We start from the raw sequence: 21,135 nt of genomic DNA, 5'->3' as shown, positions 1-21,135 counted from the left end.
AGCTGATTGTGTATAGTGAATAAGTTTTGGTAAAAACTTTTCCATCCGCTTTGCAATACAAAGAGAACCAATTTTAGCATCTACATTGATTAGCGATATTGGCCGCCAATTTTTAATATATTGTTTGTCTTTAACTTTTTTCTCGATCAAAGTGATTATACTCTGGCGCTGGGAGTTTGACAGACAGCCATGGTCATAGGCATAGTTAATGGAATTAAGTACATAAGAACTAATAATAGACCAAAAAGCAATATAAAATTCTACTGGGAGACCATCGTTTCCAGGTGTCCTGCCTTTTGACTTTGCGCCTCCCCGAGTGAAATATGACCTTCACACTCATTCATTTGATCATTCGAAAGTTTTGGTATGGTTAACCCCGAAAAGAAATTTACGTCCAAAGTTGTATTTGTGTGATTTGAACTGTAAAGGGTGGCATAATATTTTTTCAATTCGGCCAAAATTTCAGATTTAGATTGTTTTAAATTATTGTCGGAGCCTATAATTCTCGTTATATGAGATCTATGTTGATTTCGTTTTTCCAGTCCCAGAAAAAACTTTGTGCCCTTCTCTCCCTCTTCCACCCATTGGGCCCTTGACCGAACAATTAAACCCTTTACAGCATAATCATACAGTGAATCAAGTTCCGCTTTAATGTCGTTTAAATATTCAATATTTTTAGGGGTGGGATTCAAGCCACATAAAATATCAAGATCATTCAATTTATGTTCCAATTCTTCGATTTTTGAACGACGTTGTCGTGCTTTTTGTTTACTATATTGAATAGTAAATTTGCGTATTTCATACTTCAAGAGATCCCAAAGAAGCCCCTTATCACATATGTTACTATAATTTTTTTCCCATTCAACAAAACGTTCGCTAAATTGGTTATGATAATTGTTGTCATCTAAAAGACTGCAGTTGAATTTCCAAAAGGAAGGTCCACGTGGTGAATCATGTGGATCTAAAACAAGGGCAACAGCCGAATGGTCGCTAAATGAAACTGGGCTGAAGTCGACAGAGTCAACAATGTTTTGTATATGGTCAGAAAATAATCAATCCTACTGGCAATAGGTGTGGTCCCACCTCTCCTCCAAGTAAAACGTCGAGTATCCATATTGCGGATACGCCATATATCTACCAAGTCATGTTTTTCTAGCAAATTTGAAAATGATTTCTTAGATTTAACCCAGGTATGGGGCTTGCCTCCCTGACGGTCAATGTTAATATCGTAGGTAAAATTAAAATCGCCCCCAATGATAATCTGAGTGTCAGGATCATAATCTAAGTTGTCGATACATGACTGAATATGTTCCAGAAAAGAACAGTGTGACTTTTCGTCATTTGGGGCGTAAATATTAAGCAACAAGAAAGGGCTATTTTCAATTAACGTATGTATAAGATCAAAACGACCATCAGGGTCGATGACAGTGTTTTTAACATCAAAGTCTATATCACGAATAACAGTAAGCACTCCCCTACTACTATTAGTACCATGTGAAAAGAAACCCTGACCTCTAAGTTGCGACGACCAACTATACTGATCTGTGGAGAGACTATGGGTCTCCTGGAGGAAAATAATATTCACTTGTTTTCTATTTAGCCAATTCCATACTTTCTTTCTTTTGACGAGATTTCTTATACCATTGACGTTTAACGTCACAATTTTAAAAACTACAAGCTTCTTAGTAAATATTGAAATAACATTTCAGTTGATGACAGAGCAACAATTGAATGTCAGGAATTAGTTTTCGCGTATCTGTTGATCGACTTGTTTAGCTGATTACTAGTGAATGGCTGTGTTATATCTGTCATCATTTAGGATCATGCGAGGTCCTGGACGGAACTCGACTCAGTGATTTGAACTAATTACGATATAACCGTCGCTATCCGGACCGCTATTTCTGACAGTTGATATTCGCAGTTAGTAATACAGTGAACGATTAATCAAAAGATATGACGTATTCGGTACTTAGTTTGATTGGCTATGTGCAAGTTGAATGTGTGAAGGTTACGCCTTAGAGTCTTTTAACTGCTTTGTAATTGGTTAAGTTTTGATACGTAATAAACGGACTAAGTCCTTGGTCAGAGAGAGAGAGAGAACTCCACGAGGCGAGAGAGTCTTGGTCCGTGCTGGGCAGAGAGGCTCCGACAAAGCAGTTTGCTCGAGGCGTTCTCGATGTAGCTAAAGGCTAGCTATTGAAACGTATTTCATTGTGTGCGTTTATTTGACTGTAAAGCTTAAGTGACGTCCCCGGTCCGGTACCTCAAGCAGACGAGACAGAGAGCCGAGAATTCCCCCGTGACACGTGTGGGAGAACCCCGAGTAGAGAAGAATTTCCCCGTGATGTGAACACAAAATTCAATGTTTCCTCAGTATTAAGCGTCAATCTATGTTTATTCACATTCTGGTGCCAGTTTTACACCAGGCACTAACCAACAATAAAACAACATAATCATTTAGAAAATAATTCTCGGTACCAAAATGCTCAGAGCACCTAATAGTTAATCTCAATTACTCCGTTGTGAGCCGTCAAAGTTTCACTTTTGTTCAACTGACCTGTCAATAACTGCCACAACGAGGCCAAGCATGCGCAATGTATATCAAATATGCTAATAATGTTACTAAGGTCATGACTAAGAATATTTCATTATTATTAGTATTAATCAATAGCATTGATCATAAAACACTGCAACCACATATTTTCAGCCTCGGCTTGCTGCCTATCTAATGTGGTGATTAGAAGACTGTGCACGCTCTCCGCTATACTCAACTGCTTACTTGATTCAACGAGTGTATTTGCCTTTTATATTAAACAGCAACTTTCTAAAAGTTCAAAGCTGTACAGTGCAACCATCGGTGACTGTCCCTGGCTTCGGAAATGTAATTACAAATTAAATTAGTGAAAATATACTATGCATAAAATGTACATGTTTTTAGCCAATTCATTTAATTTGTGTTTCATTCAATAAACTGAATATTCTGCTACAATGTAGTGATTTTTTCAACCTAACCGTGACACCTGTACCCGTTTTCAAATGTATACATATTATTACCACTTTCATGATTGGACAGTGTGTCCATCGGAGAGGTTAAAATAACAGACCGTGATCACGTGTTTATTTTATATCCAAGTCTACTATACTTGTACTTTTATAGGTGGTATTTGGTACTACGGTGATGAACTACGAAAGGGACAGGTCGCTGCCACCTATGATTCTGTGGTTACCAATATCAGCAAAGAAATGTTATGCTTCTCCGACTTTCCATTTCCAAAGGAATGGCCGCCGTTCATACCACATAAAAAGGTACATCAATATTTGCACAGTTATGCAGAACACTTCGGGTTGAAGAAATACATCAGATATAACCAAGATGTGCTTTCAATAGAAGAGTCGGGCGATGATGGATGGAATGTTGTCTCAATGAATAGTGATGGCAGGGTTGAAGAAATATTTGATCATTTGATGGTATGTACTGGAGTATACAACAAAATACATTACCCATCATACCCTGGCTTGGATGAATTTACGGGAATACAGATGCATGCAAATCAATACCGAAACACAACAGGATTAACTAACAAACGAATTGTTGTTGTAGGTAGGTAGATTACATGAACACTGGATACTGTCGGACGATGCACGTACGAAAATCATGTAGTAATGTTTTCCCATATAAAGTAAAAGTAGTAAAAGGTTGCCTCATAATCGCTGCGTAGCCTTGAGTATGTATATCTGATTTTTTCTCGACAGCTGCATGTATCACAGCTGGAGAAATATCATGCGAACTTGCCAGGACTGGATCTACTGAGGTTACCATATTGTTTTTTTTTATGTATATACATAATCTTACAATGGAATAGAAAATATACCACAATTAACATTTTATAATTATTCATATTTTACTACAGTATTGTAGACAGTTGGCCTCGTATACAACACAAAATTCACAAAAACGTAATCAGAATGATCATGCCATCTTGGTCAATGTTGGAAATAATATTGTCTCTTAATTTGAAACCATGGAATAAATATTTCAACAGGTTATGTGAATTTAAAAGTGAAATAGAAATACGTTTTATAAATGGCGGGTATTTGTAATGGTAAGGAGAATAAATTTGTTTTGTGAATCAACATTAGTTATATATACTATTATATATAGGTATACCTGAGCATGCGCAAAGGCACTTGGGTTATTCCACGCACCGGACCGGATAGTTATCCATACGATATGCGAACGTTTTCAAGGTCCACCATGACTGGTTCTACACAAACCATGGAGTCAACATTAGACAAACTTGTGAGGCAGAATATTCGAGACTACAAGCGTTTAGGGTTGCAGGTGAGAATTACGGCTAAGATTAATTATTTTATTTTCAAAGAAAACATGATTCACAGACACTGAATAGGTTTTGACGTTATGAGTCATTGTATTTCAAGAGAATATGTATAGTCTTGTGAACAACCTAAGAACGATGCGAGTCGTTTTCTTGTGGCATATTCGGTCATCGTAAGGGCATGATGCAAACCATTTTTGTTTGTAGTTTTCAGTCACCAAGCACTAGATGATAAAGTTATGGTTTCAGTCACAAGACAATCAATATGTGGACCTTTATGATGTTCATTCATCATACACTCACAAAATGAGCCGTTTTAAAATGTGAAACCTATATTTAGTTAGTTGATTTCAAATCTATGTATGAATGATATTGCTCAATCAATTTTATTGAATCATTATGTAATGATATAGCAGCGTGTACAATAGAAATAGTTCACACATAATCATTGTGGGTGTTTCAAAGCTCGTCTTCCCTTGTATCTCAGATTGCCCATTGTCAATTCAATCGAATGACTGATGGTTTATATATCAGTTCTGTGTATTGAAGGTTGTAGGATCGAATCCTGAACGATGTTACTTGCAATTGTGGACTTGAATAATGATCATTATTTAAAATGATGTTTAGATTGATTTAAATTAACATGTTTCGTCACTGAATAAAGATTTAATAGTATAATGCCATGAACGAGGTGAATGATTCTGAAAATCTAAAATCTGATATTTAATGCAACAGTCATTTCGCCTCATGTCCATGATATGTGACTGACCTCAATTTATTGTTTTATTTCAAGAATCATGAACCGATATTAGACACACAATCACTGATGATCAACGATGACATCCGTGTTCTCATAATGCAAGGCAAGCTTGTACCTGTGGTTGGAATTGAAAAGTTTGGAAAGACTAGTGTAACACTCAAAGATGGTAGCACCCTTGAAAATATAGACGTTGTAATCTTTGCTACTGGTTATGAAATATCTATGCCAGTTCTCAAGCACGACTGGGTTTTCGGTGAGTATATATCATGGAATATCCTGAACGCAGAGGCATCGATTGATTTTATTTACAACAAATGGAATAATAAACGCAATGTTAATTATACCAATGATGTGATATTTTTTACTGAAATAAAGTAAAATCAGGTAAAATACATAACGTCATAGCAGCCTAAATGTTTACCGTGTGTACAAATGATTCGATGTCACATATCAACAATATTATTGGCCGTTATGTGTAGTTGTGTCCAAATTACAAAGCCAATTTTAAATCTTGGCCAGTGTGCAAACAAGATGGCAACAAATCAAAACATTATTTTATATAACTACAATCACTAAGGCTTTGACAGCCATGTTACATAGCCCAGGCAATAGGTATTGAATTTGAAGCATTTGCTACGATTTGCTCTTATTTAACTTGAAATAGGAACCACATGATTTAACTATATTTATATATTATAATTATAAATAATATATTTTATTTCTCAATACCATATTAGACGGCGATAATATGCAGCTGTATAAATACGTGTTTCCGGTCCGTATGGAAAACCCAGAGAAACTTGCTGTAATTGGCATGATCTCGCCATTAGGTGGCGTGTGGCCATGCATGGAACTCCAAGCCAGGTGGGCCACAAGGGTGTTTACTAAAAACCTGAAGTTGCCGAAGAAAGAAGAAATGCTCGCCGACATTGAAACAAAGCCCAAATATGGCAGACGATACTGTTTCGTAAGTATTGTATCTGAACATCGATTCATAACACTTCTGATGAGGTAGGGTTTATAATAATACAGACAGTACGTGATGCATCACCGAGCCTAAATGTCATACATGTTATTGCAACGACATGACTACAGAATAAATACCTGTGACTGAAAATGTTGTAAAGGCGAGGTATACAGTATTTCAGACAGTGCTTGATACATCACCATCCATACAACATATAATACTCCTGATATTCCTAGGATGTGCTACAATATTAATTCTCTTCAAAAATGGCCGCGTGTTTAAGAATCGATAGTTTAATGTATACATGCTTATTAGTCCCCGTTCGGACGCAGTCCGAAAACGGGGACTTGTGTTTTGACCTCCGTGTGTCCGTGCGTGCGTGCATGCGTGCGTGCGTGCGTCTGTGTTTGCGTCCGGACATGTATCTTAAAAAATGCCTGGACCAATCACAACCAAACTTCACACATACATCACACATGATATTATACATATGCACGTCAATTTGTTTCACGATCTGATTCAAGATGGCCAAATGGCGGCCATTTTTTGTGCTAAAAATCATCAAAATCAGGTATTTCTCGGCTGTTTACAGATGGATTTTGTTCAACTTGGTAAATACATTAGACATTATGGGACCTTGATGCAGATAATTTTGTTTTTCAGATAAGATTCAAAATGGCCGACTGGTGGCCATTTTGTTTTAATGAATGTGGTTCTCGTGCCATATCTCTGACTTGCTTTCACTGATTATGTTCATATTTTAAATATTCATTATATATCATGTCATAGATAGACAGATATATTAGTTTGACGATCCTATTAAGAATGGCCGAATTGTGGTCATTTTTGTGCTAAAAAATCATCAAATATCAAGCATTTCTGGCATTTATGAACGGATTTTGTTTAAACTTGGTACATACATTAGACATTACGGGTTCCTGATGCACGTCATTTTATTTTTCAGATTGGATTCAAAATGGCTGACTGGCGGCCATTATGTTTTAATGATTGGGCTTCTAGAGCCATATCTCTTAAATGCTTTGACTGATTATATTCAAATTTTATATATTCGTTATACATCATGTTATATATACATGTATTCAAAATGGCTGATTTTGAATGCTGTTCCAGAGCAATATCTCTCAATATGGACAAGTACTTGTTTGACGATCAGATACAAATGTCAATCATTTTAATGTTAAAAAAATCATATTCCTGACATGGTTATATTCCAGCTATATTACTATAAACAAAACTATATATCTTAAATGTGATAACTAACGGAGACTGTGCCATGCATGGCTTGTGGCAGACATTTTCACAAACAAGGCTACCGGGGTAAATTATGGAATTCAATGTACTCTTAGTACTTTTGAGAGGTAGCGACTTTTGAAATCTTCCTCTCAATTTATCAAATAGAGTAATCTGGTATGTACACTGTAAGTGCAACTACAAAGACAACAAGAACCATATTTTTAGTCCCCGATCAGACGAATCCTAAAACGGGAACTTGTAATTTGGTTTCCGTTCGTGCGTCTGTCCGTGTGTCCGTCCGGAGTCATATTTCAGAATCTTTTGGACATATTCCGTTCATTCTTTGCATGGGCTTAGTACTTTATGTGGGACATATGCACATGCAGTGGTTTAGCGATTCGATTCAAAATGTCCAACTGGCAACCATCTTGTTTTTTGAAAATGTCGTATTTTGGACATGCTTTGTCAGTTTTCATTAAAATTTGGCACATACTTTATACATGTTATGATACATGTCTATGACAATTTGTTTCAAAATTGGATCAAGGATTGCCGATTGACAGAAATCTGACTTTTTGACCTTACTGCTTGTCACGAGGCTGATTTAAATATTTGGATAAACTATACAAATGTCTAAATATCGGGTTCCAAATATCACTCGTGTTGCGGGGTTCTTTTACCCGTACCAAATGAATGGTTTATACCTCTAAATGTACAGAGTGGTTGTGACCAGTTCAGCAATATGTTTGGGAATACGAACATACAAACACAACATACTAGAGAAGACGAACTAATCAGTAACAGGTAAAGGAATTTAATTAATCACGGAAAACAAATGCATTACAAATAACATTTACCGCTCCCTAAACAAGGGAAATAAATGTATACGGTTCGCTCGGGGTTATGAGCACCGGAGCGTATGATGGGAAAAATGCCCCAGAGCTCACAAACACGAGCGGGTAACTTATAACAAATGATAGATTAATAATAAATAGACTTCATAGTGTAGCTACACAACTACAAACAAAATACGGCATTCCCCGTTTCAATTGTTGTCTTAATTAACCGGTTTGTGCACGTAAAATAAGATAGTCATAAAAGATACAGAATGCATTTCACAAAAATACAATAATTAAACACTTGACAGCTAGTGCCCTAGACTAATGGAAAGTGTGGGTGTGGGGTGCATGCGACTCACAGTTATGTCCGTACGACTTGTGGTTATGTCCGTGATGGAAGTCGGCGCTCGTTGTACGGAAAACTGAGTGTAGTCACCACCTGGATATCAGAATTGACGAAGGAACGATGTTACGCGTCGAGACCATTCGCTCGCAGAAACCCAGCACTGGTGAGTCTTCAGGGAATATTCGAACAGCCATATGCGTCACCACAACTTCAAGAATCTGGGACCAACTTTGTCAAGGGTCCTCCTCCACCGTGATGTCTGAAGAAGCAACCCCGATGACATGGCATTCACGCAATATATAGTCGTACATCTGGGATTAACATCACAATACACTGGAACTTAACGGCGGAACCATTCGATGCACAGGGATAATTGACACCACGCAATTGCACAATGTAGTGTCACGTTCCACACATTCGCAGTAAACTACTAAATCAATTCAAAAACGATTGCTGTGTATAATAGAATGCATTTAGCATTTCTCCGGTTCAGACTGCCACCTCGGTAGCTTTACAGTTATTTCCGACGATCCCTGAAATAGGGTTCCAAAGTCAATGTGACGTGATTTCCATCTTGTGCAGGTTACGAGTCTTGACTGTACGTAAAGTTAACGATCTTTCTGAACCGGGGAAGTTGAAATAATCGCGACATAAATGTATCGTATGTAAATAATAAAAATCTATCTCAGCTGTCATATCCTACCTCGCTGTCATATAGTGGATCTTATCCTTAACTGACCACAGTGAATATATTTTAATACAGACCTTGTGACACTACTATATTTCCAAGATGTATGTACCATTTTAATTCGTATTTGGCACATACATCATACATGTCACTTTGTTTCATAATCAGATCATAGATGGCCGAATAACGGCTGTTTTTATTTTTGGCCATATTACTATATCTCTGTCACCCATGTATCATTTTCATTGATATTTAGCATGTCATAAATGGATACATGTACATGTCAATTCAATTTGCAATTTGATCAAATATGGTGGTCATCTTGTTTGTTTAAAATGTGATAACTTGGACCAAAGACACTAGTGTCTTTGCTTGGACATGCTTTCACCTATATCTATTTTGCCTATAATTAGTATTTTGTCTATAATTAGTAAATTATTTGAACAAAGTATGAATAAACAACTAGGTTAATATTTTGATAGTCATAACATGTTCTACGAACACCAATATGTTTTTAGAAAAAACACAGTACAAAGATCTCACTCATTAGCTTGACTCAATATCTACTTCACAAAATTGACCAGGGAAATTTCACTTTTTGGCTCTTCATAGACTTCTCTAAAGCATTTGACAGTATCAATCACAATATCTTACTTGCCAAACTTGACCATTATGGTGTTAGGGGGTTACCTTTGCAATGGCACACCAGTTATCTTGCCTCTAGGAGTCAGTTTGTTGGCATTCACAACATTCAGTCAACAAATTTACCAATATCATGTGGAGTCCCACAGGGTTCCATATTAGGACCAACTTTATCTCTTATATACATCAATGATATCTACACTTCTTCAGAAATTTTTAATTTTAGACTTTATGCAGACGACTCAAATTTATTTTACACAATTAAAAATATTAATAATCTTAATTTAAACTTCCTAAATGATGAAGTGACCAAGGTTACAGAGTGGTGTGATGCCAACAAGCTGGCTATAACGCAACCAAAACCCAATATTTAGTAACCCGTAGTAGTAAGAGAAAGATAACATCATCTGGAGTTCTCTCACTGAATGACACAACAATTCACGAAACATATGGTGCATCATTCATTGGTATCACAATATATAAAAACTTATTATGGAAAAAAACACGTCTTGGGGTCAAAGAAAACATCAGCAGACTTACGGGTATTTTCCTTAAACTTCGTTATATTGTTCCTCAATCTATTCTTGTTAAAATAATAAATAAACAAATAAACAATCTGTTGTATACGCCACTTTGGACAAAGAGAACTTTAAAAAAATTAACGGGAACTGTGTCATTTTCAATGACTTGTTGAACATGAATTGTATCGTTTGTATGCTGTGAACCTCAATGTTTGTTAAATTCACTTTTATTTTCCCACTTGTAGGTGAACCCATTTCAATACGAAGACGAAATTGCTGAAGATATTGGTGTGAAACCTTCATTCTGGAAACTACTTCTCTCTGATCCAAAGCTGGCCATGGCGTTCCAGTATGGGCCCCAGCTACCGTACATGTATCGTTTGCAAGGCCCTGGAAAATGGGAAGGGGCACGTGACGCTATATTAAATGCAGAAATGAACACAACGTCACACATGGGCTCATATAGATCACATCACACCAAGTAGGATTAAACACAAGCATATATGATCATAATTGAGGTGTTGGCTGGTATACTTATAATGATCAAATTTATTATACTAAAATAATTGGAAATTATAATAACATGATAACCTTGAATGTTACAATATTTTGAATTCTGTGAAAACATGTCTGATTTGACAGGTTTTACAGTTTAGAAAGAAGCAATTGAGTTTTTATAATATTATAACATGTAATACATGACTGACTGACTGGTGTTATTTGTGCTAAGTCATACGATCGACAACAATCTGAAGCTTTTTTTAATAAATTTTTCTGTTAACCATCCATTTTTAAAGTTTTCAAATCTTTCGTAATTCATGCCATATTTAAAAACATTATTGTGTCATTTTCATGATAAACAATCACATCACAAACATATTATACTTTCCAATATACTATGAATGCACATATTGCGATATACGGTACATACTTTATAATATATGTTGTATACTTTTCAATATATTTTTATCGTAGCGATATCACGTGGCATATTTGGTCCACACGACGTTGCAGTATTGTTTAGTGCAGTATTGTTTAGAATAATTAACTTGTATGTTTAGAGTAGACAATATAAACATTTATTACAGTATTTCAATTGCGTACTTAAACCGTGAGACATGTTAAAACCGAAACTGTAAGGCCGTCGCTGATTCGCTGCTGAGATGGAATGACGATTTTGGTTTCTGATACCCCAGGAAAATGTGCTATGTTCTTCATGTAATTAGGTGTTCGTATTTAAGGAATTTTTCCACATAAAAGCGACGATCGCGGCCGAATTTTGTTATCGGTTAGCTCAATACTACCCCCAACGGATCGTATTTCTGTGAAAGATTGGCATTTTTGTCCTGATATGTAGGAATCTGAAAAAAGTGTTTCACAACTTGTCTCTTATTTAGTTTTATGGTGCATTCAAGATCGCGGCCCCATATAGTAAATATCGTATTTATTTTGTTATCATTTGTGCGCCAGCTGACTGTGGTAGGTACAGTCACAGCTGCAGTTCGCGTCATCACCTGGAATATCTTTTTCTTCAATTTGTGTTGAAAGATGGCCTTTGAGGGTTATGAAGTAGATGCAATGTTTTAAACCCAAATAATTCATGAAGGATTTAAACTCTGCTCCGTTGAATTGTGGTCCATTATCTGTGGGTACATTTATTAGTGACCCCAGTAATGAGAACATGCCATATAATCTGGGGATGATTGTTCGGGAAAAGTTGAACTGATAGCTTCAACTTAAGGGAAGCGACTTCGGTACAACGAGTAGGTATTCTATTGTTGCGCGATCAGAAAAATCAACACTGAATAGAAGTTTGAACATTTTCAGTAATTAATGGTGTTATCGACTGCCGTGGCTTGAAATTCGTGGAGATTTCTCGTATGAGCTGTTTGATATTCACGATGCGTTGCATCGATTATTTTTTGCCGTTGTATTTGTATTTGTATGCTGATTATTTAATGATTTTGTGATTACCATGAAGTACGAAATCTTTGGAGTCAGTGATGTTGAGTTTATCACGTGTTGCGTGTAGAAATCTAATGTTTGCCTCAATTTCGTTCATCCCATTTCTCGTCATATACATTGCTATGATGCAGAGTTGTTGGGCGCCACCTTTTAACGGTGATTGTTGTATTTCGTGGTACTGTGTGTTGAGTTATGTAGTTGATGTGCTCTTCAACGATTGTCTTGGTTGCAATGGATGACTTGACTGGTAAACAACCTTATAGCCATATTCCTTGAGAATGAGTATTCATCTTTCTATTTATGATGGTGATTCGGGGGCGCAATCATGAGATGTTGAATAACGGCACTAGTGGTCTCTGGTCAGTCATTACTCGAAATTGACTTCTATATAAATAAAGGTAAAAGTTGCATAACTCATTATGCTGGATGTTGCACACATATCAATGAGCATTGGAAGTGGTATACTGTTCACAAAATACAATAATCAAAGGTATTTTGTTTTGTTGTGTTTTTTGGTTTTCACGTAGAGCGCGACTTTTCAAACGAACAGACATCCACAGATAATTTGTGATTTGATTTCCTTATTTTATTCACAATGTTCAGCAAATTTTTAGTGATCTTGTTTGGAACATTTCAATAGTTTCTCCTTTTTCTTGTACAGCGTCTCTGAACTTGAAGCGATCATACCCAATAATACGTTTCGGAGAAAAGTATGCTTGTAATTTATCATGGGCTGTATTGTAGTCTGTGCCAGTGTCAGACAGTGTGTCAAAAACATCCATCACTTCTTCCACAGCGTAGTGTAGTAATAGAGCTCGCTTCTGTTTATCCTCAGTGACAGTAAATGCATTGAATATTATTTCGAATCTCTTCCCATATACTTTCACCGTGGACCAGTTGATCCAATATCTTTGTGGAGAGAAAAACGTGGAAATGCTGTCAAATTCTGATATATCATCAGTTTGCAGCCTATTTGCTGCTGCTTTTTCTTTTCTTTCTCAGAAAAATTCGATAGTCGCTGTATTTTAGTGTGTGTAGGCATAAATGTCCGCCTCCAACGTGCATTAAATTGTGCAAACACATGCTAATTTTGGTCCCGGTGTGTTTTAGCTATTACCCACGACGGAGCACGTGGAATAAAATTTATTATGAGAATACATGAATGCAGCATGTTTATTTCTAGTGCTCAACCATTTAGTTTTAATTCTGGATTCTATTCATTGTAGTTATGTGAAATAAATCGCTAAAAGTTGTATACCTCAACCTATACGCTAGTCAATGTAGAACTTTACTCCTAATATCATGTATTCTACCGGCAAATTCATGATATATAGACAACGTAATTTGTTTATTCATAAACCTACAAGTCTTCCACATAACACTGAGTACGAAACTCGATACATAACTAATATTCAGTAATAGTAGAACAGTTATTTACAGCGGTGACATCATGCTAGCTCAATCTTACAGTCCACACCTGTATAACATTTTCAAATCAACAGCAGTAGAATCGTTAGAGCGCCCTCAGACACAGGAAATGGATATAGATAGGCTAGTATACAGTATACTTAGCAGTCTTAACGGTGCATGTTATGTTTATGTTTTGTTACGTACTTGTGATTCGGTATATTTTGGTCACATACACCAATGCCTATGTAACGAGATTTCAACGAGACCTCCTCTAACTGGCAATGCAAGATGTAGTAGAGTTTCAGGACAAAATTTGATCATAAAAAAAACAATCAATAAAAAAGATGAACAAATCTGAAATGTAAATATATGGAGAAGTGAAGAACAGAAGAACACATTTTTCATCTAATCAACGCATTGGTCTTCCGGGGTAATATAACATATAATAATTATAGTCCCAAGGAATTTTATCGAAAGTCACTCATTTGTAAATATTACATGAGACTAAAAATGTACAAAAAAACGTTGCGCTGTGGTGGTGTTATTGTTCTTTCTGTTGTCAATCTATGTCACTCTGAATCGGATTCTTCATCTTGTCAATATTGGAGATCTTTCCCAATGATATAAGCTCATTAACTAAATTACTAGTACACACAATACGGTTGTTCATTCAGTGACCACCGCAAGTTCTATCTCGAAAAAGCACGCATCTTCACGTATTCTAGAAGATTCAAACTCCAGCCTCTACATTTGCATTACCCAATCACGTGATAGTGACTCTGTATTCAGCCAATCACAGACACTTCCGTTAACATAATATTACATGATGTCATACCTGGGATTGGTTTGTATTTATAAACACGACGTCGAGATTTTTTTTTTCAAATTCTACATATCAAGATTACGGTTATTAATATTAGACAGTTGTACAAATACTTACACTTGGTAAGGTTCGCACGATGTCAATTACATGCTTTAAACTACCGTTTAGGTAAAATTTATAATTTGTCAAATAATGTCACTACGTCTTTGTAGTGAAAATGGGCTCAGGGAATTATGACCTCTTCAATTGTACGTTTAGACAAATGTGAAGATGAGACTCATTACCGCAGAGTTCGACATGCAAAGCAATTGTTTAAGTATTTAATATTATGCGTTTCATAGACGTTCAATAATTGTTGGGTGAAGGGGAAGAGATTAATTTAGCAGATTTGTTATCGTGTTCAATAGACAAATTTCTAGCTCCGCCGTTACATTAGAAACTGCGCGCCCTGTTGTAAAAACGTTTCATTTTCGTCCACCTGGGGGGGGGGGGTGTCTGTGGAAGCGCTTTTTAGCTCATCAGAAAGCCGGGAACCGGGAAAAACAGCGAACTAATTGCGCGACCTAGAAATCAATCCCTATTCTCGCGCAGAAACCGACCGATGGCGCCATAACTTTAAACTGTATTGTGCTTGGTAAAATACTTGTGATGAGTTGTGAACTTTGCTAGAAGAGGACGTGATACAGATCTATACAGTAGAAATTTGTATTATTTAGGTCCATGTGGTCATCTCTTGATGTGTCCCCTCGAGTTTTATTTCAACAAATTTGTATAATTTGAAGATTACTCAATCTCAAAGCATTTTGTGTCATTTTTTAATCTTTGTAACAGATACACAAACAAATATTCAATATTTTGATCATATTATTGTTTCGATAGATTCATTAGTAATCTATGTAGTTATGAGTTATATAGTCATTTTCATTATCTCAACAAGTCTCATCTTAGCGCTAAATCTTTTATTATATGTATAAATATTTTCACAAATCGATATTGTTTTTATATACATTCTACATGAAACTATTGCGATTTAATTTGTCATATCTCAATTACATACACCCATTATGCTTGGTATATATATATATATATATATATATATATATATATATATATATATATATATATATATATATATATATATATATATATATATATATATATATATATATATATATAACATAATGTATAATGAATATATACAATTTGAACATAATTAGTCAAAGGATGTCAGAAATATGGCTCTAGAAGCGCATTGATAAAAAGGTTCCTATCTAAGATATAGGTCCTGACACACGCACTGCGTCCGAACGGGGACTAATAAGCTGAGTTATTGGGCACCCTTAAGGAATGCCAGGTGAACGAGTGTAAACCGTGCTGGGACGTGTAGCTAGTTGGATGTTAATGGTAATATAATATAACAGCATGATCTTTCCCGTGAATTATTTGTAATATTATGTAGCCAATTAACTTTCCTCCACTCTTTATCAGCCTAAACTCAAGCGATTGAGTAAATCCTGTTCAGCGATACCGCACACAATACATGTATTGTCGTGATATGTTGATTTTCATGGCCCTGTATCTACTAATTCATTGTATTGTTATGATAGCGACTTCACGGTCGCACATTCCAATCATTATAAATATATATTTCAGGAATTTGATAAATGGATTGTTTACTTATTACCAAACGCTTCAGCGTGGTATTAAGATTTTGTTTTCAGGCTTGGGTGGTACCAAGGTGGAAAATGATTGCACATATGGGGGGTAATTCCTGGAATTGCAATAGAGAGGGGTCAGGCCGAAATACATATACATAGTGTTTCCATGTTTCGTCTGATATTTCTGTGGTATTCTGCTGCTGTAAATAATGCAAGATTTGTTCCGAAATTCAGTGTGTTGTGTGCACTCCAGGGTTATTCGTTTTTTGCTCAAAACACCCCTATTTTTTAATGGCAGAGTCGAATAGTTTCACTCCCACTGGGAAATCTGCATTGTTACTTGAATGAGAGCTAACTAAACACATTTTCCAGACCGGCGAAAGTGTATGCAACAGCCAATTTTAACAGCCTGTCACGTGATTTTAGTCTGAATGTCAACATCAAAAGAGGCTAATCCATTTACGCAGGTATAACTGGGAATAGAATATGTGAGGGATTGTATCAACAGAGATGTGTATAATGAAAAGTAACATCTATTCTTCTTTTGCATCGCTGAGCATTTCTGTTTTAGTATACTGGTTTGAAAATGTTGATTTGCATGATTTGCAATGTGTTTTTTTACTGAAACTCCCCTATTGATCGAATCCCGGGTTTGAAAGAGAACGGCACACCACGTGATTCGTTTGAATACAATGGTGAAGGCACGCAAGCATGACTTACGTTGTCAGCAGTAGTCGCTGAGCTTCACGCTAAAACTTCACTTGTGATGTTGCTTGTTAGCCGTGGATTGAATTAATCTTGATTACCGGTTAAAATGTTACTTATTTGGCGTTGGTGATCTTTATTTGGAACTGGGTAACGTCGCCAGCAGAAACCTTCTGGGATTTTGATGTTGATGGTTGCGCCTCCATGGCAATCTCTAATTTTACTGCGGGTGGATCTTCCAAGAGCCCTTCGGGGTTTATAAAACTCATTCAACATACATAAAGTTCTCTCAATCGTAGTAATCCATGTGATGTACACCTAATATGCCAAACATGTTGCTGAACGATTTTGCCAATGAAAACAAGCCGGTTGGCGATCCACTTCACTAAAAAAAAACTAGCAATATGTTTTCGGCTGTTGCCATGGTAGGACATGAACGTGAAGCTAACGTCGGTTTATAACTAAAACCGGGCACCGTATACAAAGTTCGCAAAAAAACATTCAGTCCTTAGAAGTCATTTTATTTTATTGCTAGGACGTATGCTGTTGTTAGGGATTGGTCAGTTACTTCGGCCTGGGGGTGGATCAGTAGGGGGGTTACCCTGTTTTTGATTTTGCGAATGGGGGGGGGGGTCACCCTGTTTTCCACAATTCACACACGCGCTTATGCATATATTTTTTTTAATTTTATTTCAGAACAATAGATTAAAAAGTTAATCGTACAAATGTGTTCTTAATAATAACTATTACCCATATTGCCAATAAATTTGTTGATGCAAAAAATGTTATAGGCTAAATATTTTGGGGTTGAAGTTGACAAATAACTAACAGATTATGCAATGCGGCAGAGCCCCATGCAATTATACAGTTAAGTTGTGAACACATCCCAAGTCCATGTGATATCAGATTATTTTATTTAAAGTCTGAAGTCACCATTGTATAAGATATTTACTGGATTTATCCAATTGTAGCTGGAGACGGAAAAACACAGCAATTAGTACAAAGAGCAGTGACAGTTTTTGTTCAGCAAATCAAAAAAGTTAAATGGATTCATGTATATAAATAAATAGTTTTTTTGTTTTTTTTTAACTTTTAAATATGCATATTTTGCTCTGTAAAATACCAAAATCCAACACAAATTTATACAAAAATCAAAGTGTCCTTTGTTTTCATAAGCACAGACTGTGCTTCAGGTGTAAAGCTTTCCTGGTCTATAAGATATGAAAGATATATTAAATCCAAATTAGTTTTCAAATCGCCTAGATTCAAATCCTCTTTTCCTATCTTATAAGGGCGTTTATCAAGTTAGTACTCCACAGCTTTGTTTTTATTTACTATCTTTAGCAGCATAGATTTCCCTACTTCCTGCAGCCTTTTCTGTAGTCGTTTGTTGGCTGTATGCTTCCCCTCCCCTCCTAAGGTGACTGGTCTATTAAATGCAAACACTAAAAATTACGGCAAACCACGATATTTTCAATGCACATCATACATTTTGTAATCATGTCAGAGCCAAAAATGTTAATGTTTCTTTGTTTTTCGGGGGGGGGGGTCAGCATGTTTTAAAATATAATGTTAGGGGGTCGCCCACTTTTTTTTGTTGATAGTGGTGGGTCAACTGAGATTTACAGCTGACAAAATGGAATCTGCCGACCCCCCCCCCCCAAGCCAGAGTAACTGAACAATCCCTTAAATTTATTATTTCCAACCGATAGTATTTTCTAGATTGCAGGCAGCATTTCAGTTCATTCAAAGTTCAAAGTTGCGTCGGGATTACGTTGATACAGTGTAACAATGTCGGCGTCGGTGATCTCTTACCGGTGTGCAACGTAGCCAAAATAAAAGGCATGAATACAAGACTAGTGGGAGGTAATAAATTTGGGGTCGAAAGTATTCAAAAAACAGTTTTTGGCTGTTGCCATGGTAGCTGTGGACCAGGATTGTTTTGCCAATTAGTGACGGTACGACCTGCCTGTCAATTATAAACAAAATTAGCCAAGCCAAAAACAATCTCAGTAAATTGTTGCCCACACTCAAGCGGATTAGAATGAGCTACGTCCATGCTTTTTAATCATAGAAATGTAGGGTGTGATACATTTGGCGTGAAGGTATTAACAAATTCAGTTGTTGGCTGTTTCCATGGAAACGGTGGTCAGAATTTGTTTTCAGATTTTACCAATAGTAACTTTGTGCCTACAATCAAGCTGAGCAAAATGAGCTATGTCTGAGGTGTTGTATCCAAAATTTGTAGGAGATACATTTCCTGATAACTAGGGTGAAGGTGTGACCTACCTGCTAAGTTTGAGCGAAATCGGCCAACCCAAACAAATCACAGAAGAATTAATACGTGAAAACACTAGAAATCACACACACACACAGATACACAAAATTAAAGTGATTTTAAGGGCAATCCAAGTGGAACGAATCGCCAATACCATGTTCATTTGCATATTGACCGTGAAAATACCAAAAACATCATTGCATGGGTGATATGCAAATTAGTTTTAGTCCAAATAAGTTACTGCTTAGAAGTACCATTACTGTTGTTCAAATTTCATTTCACTCGGCAAATATATTCATGTACCCAAACGTAAAGTATCGTACTTCTAAATATTGTTTATTTCTGCTATGTTTCGAAAAACGCTACTCTTGAACGGACTACTTTATTCGCTCTCAGACCTCATTTGCATATGGGGTGTGGAAGTACCGATTTTGATTTCAGGGACGAATCAAAATAAACTGCAGTATATATGTAATAATGTGGAATACTTCCTTTCACTGTGAACATTTTTCCGCTAAAATAAATTCCAGTGAAAATGCCATTTCCCTCATACTCTATTGAGACTTGACACGGCACAGTGAAAATTTGATTCACACCGTATGCTCGAAAACTTTTCATCGAAAATAAATTAAGTGAAATTCTGTGTGATTTCATGAGAGTTGAAAATGAAAAAATTATATGACACCCAACCCTACCACTCCATACACAATGTAACCACACCTCAAAAACATCATTTCACCAGTTTATTCTATTTGAATTCAGGAGAAATTTAAATAAACAAATTATATGACAACAAACTTAATTATAATTTCAACCTCTAGTTCAGCACTGATTAAATAAACTACCTCGTCTTTATGCCAACTTGAAGTTATTCAATGCCTACACCAGTGACTTCAAAATCTATGTTTCAATTCCAGGAATTTCATTTGTTATTAATTGTATGGGAGTGCCAGTCTTTTATTTTCTATTGTAATGTCAATTTCTTGTGATTACTCGGAAAATGAAGCTGTAACCACAGACCACAGTGCTGCAACTAAATCCTGGTATAAGCACCGGTTAGGCAGTCTTGAACTATGCATGTGAAGCCAGCTGAGAGGTATATCCAATCCTATAGATTTCTCATAGTTTGGTAACTATTTGCTGCAAATGCAAAAAAAAATCAATATAAAAATATTACCCACACAGCATTCTACAGGTTACTTGTTGTATTTAGTAGTGGTAACTTTGCAAGGCTTTAACCGTGAGACACATCCCTGGTAATCACGTGATCGTGCCAACGACTGCAGCGATTGGCTGATCGCATGTTTACTCCGCCACACCTTAATGTTTTGAGAGGGTTTGTATATAGAAAGTTTGTAACCTTTGTAAGGGAGAAGAAGGAGGGAACGGTGCAGCAAGGGGTTACCTCAGCTGTCTGCTTGTGTGAATAAAGCTGGACTACCTGTAATGAACTAATGTGTATTCATTTGGGTCGAATCTGGTATCTCTACGTATAAGTGACACCAACCAAGCGAGACGAAGTTCCCCGATCCCATAACACAACGCTAGTGTTCATAACAGTATAGAGAGATACTAAACAAAAATTAAAAAAAAACAATAGTTTCTCTTGTTGGTACAAAAAAAAATAAATGTATTTTGCTTCACGTTATGTAACCACATGTGTTGCCATTAGAATGACCGGTTGCCAAGTTGTCGACGTGAAATCTCGCGAGAAACGTTGTCCGATTTAAAAAAAAAAACCTCACCTGGACGTTTGTATTACTGCAATTTAAATAATATAATTCATTACAATATAAACTGCTCAAATCTAAGCATATCCAGGTCAAGTCGACATGGCTGCAGGAAAAGACGCCAATTTTTGTATAATATTAAACCCAAAACGTCAGCTGCCCTCGACAATTGTATAGCTAGTAGTATATCCAAGCAACAACACCCAATTAAT

At 36.3% G+C, this 21,135-nt stretch overlaps 1 protein-coding gene and 1 long non-coding RNA gene across 2 annotated transcripts; one reads left to right on the top strand and one right to left on the bottom strand.

The window, feature by feature from the left end:
• Positions 1 to 1,192: 1,192 nt before the first annotated feature.
• Positions 1,193 to 10,839, top strand: LOC100376313 (flavin-containing monooxygenase 5-like). Its single transcript, XM_085497293.1, has 6 exons — positions 1,193 to 1,232; positions 3,158 to 3,468; positions 4,163 to 4,342; positions 5,131 to 5,350; positions 5,835 to 6,064; positions 10,600 to 10,839. The coding sequence occupies exons 1-6, from the start codon at positions 1,193 to 1,195 to the stop codon at positions 10,837 to 10,839; spliced, it is 1,221 nt and encodes a 406-aa protein (XP_085353419.1).
• A 9,083-nt stretch (positions 10,840 to 19,922) lies between these two features.
• Positions 19,923 to 21,126, bottom strand: LOC146747489 (uncharacterized). Its single transcript, XR_014929033.1, has 2 exons — positions 20,939 to 21,126; positions 19,923 to 20,333 (listed from the first exon to the last, which is right to left on the bottom strand). It is a non-coding gene; the product is annotated as an uncharacterized LOC146747489 (long non-coding RNA).
• Positions 21,127 to 21,135: the final 9 nt, after the last annotated feature.

Source organism: Saccoglossus kowalevskii, chromosome 3 (assembly GCF_978046115.1).
Source record: "Saccoglossus kowalevskii chromosome 3, keSacKowa6.1, whole genome shotgun sequence".
Taxonomy (NCBI): Eukaryota; Metazoa; Hemichordata; class Enteropneusta; family Harrimaniidae; genus Saccoglossus; species Saccoglossus kowalevskii.
The sequence above is the reverse complement of the archived record's forward strand: the minus strand, read 5'-3'. Positions and strand labels throughout refer to the sequence as shown.

What these genes read in the sequence shown, in the direction of transcription:
- LOC100376313 (XM_085497293.1), top strand. Translation starts at nt 1,193, where the DNA reads ATGGGGCTTGCCTCCCTGACGGTCAATGTTAATATCGTAG. An exon ending in GGTCAATGTTAATATCGTAG is followed by an intron (nt 1,233 to 3,157) that starts GTAAAATTAAAA and finishes GTACTTTTATAG; the next exon opens with GTGGTATTTGGTACTACGGT. An exon ending in ATGGCAGACGATACTGTTTC is followed by an intron (nt 6,065 to 10,599) that starts GTAAGTATTGTA and finishes TCCCACTTGTAG; the next exon opens with GTGAACCCATTTCAATACGA.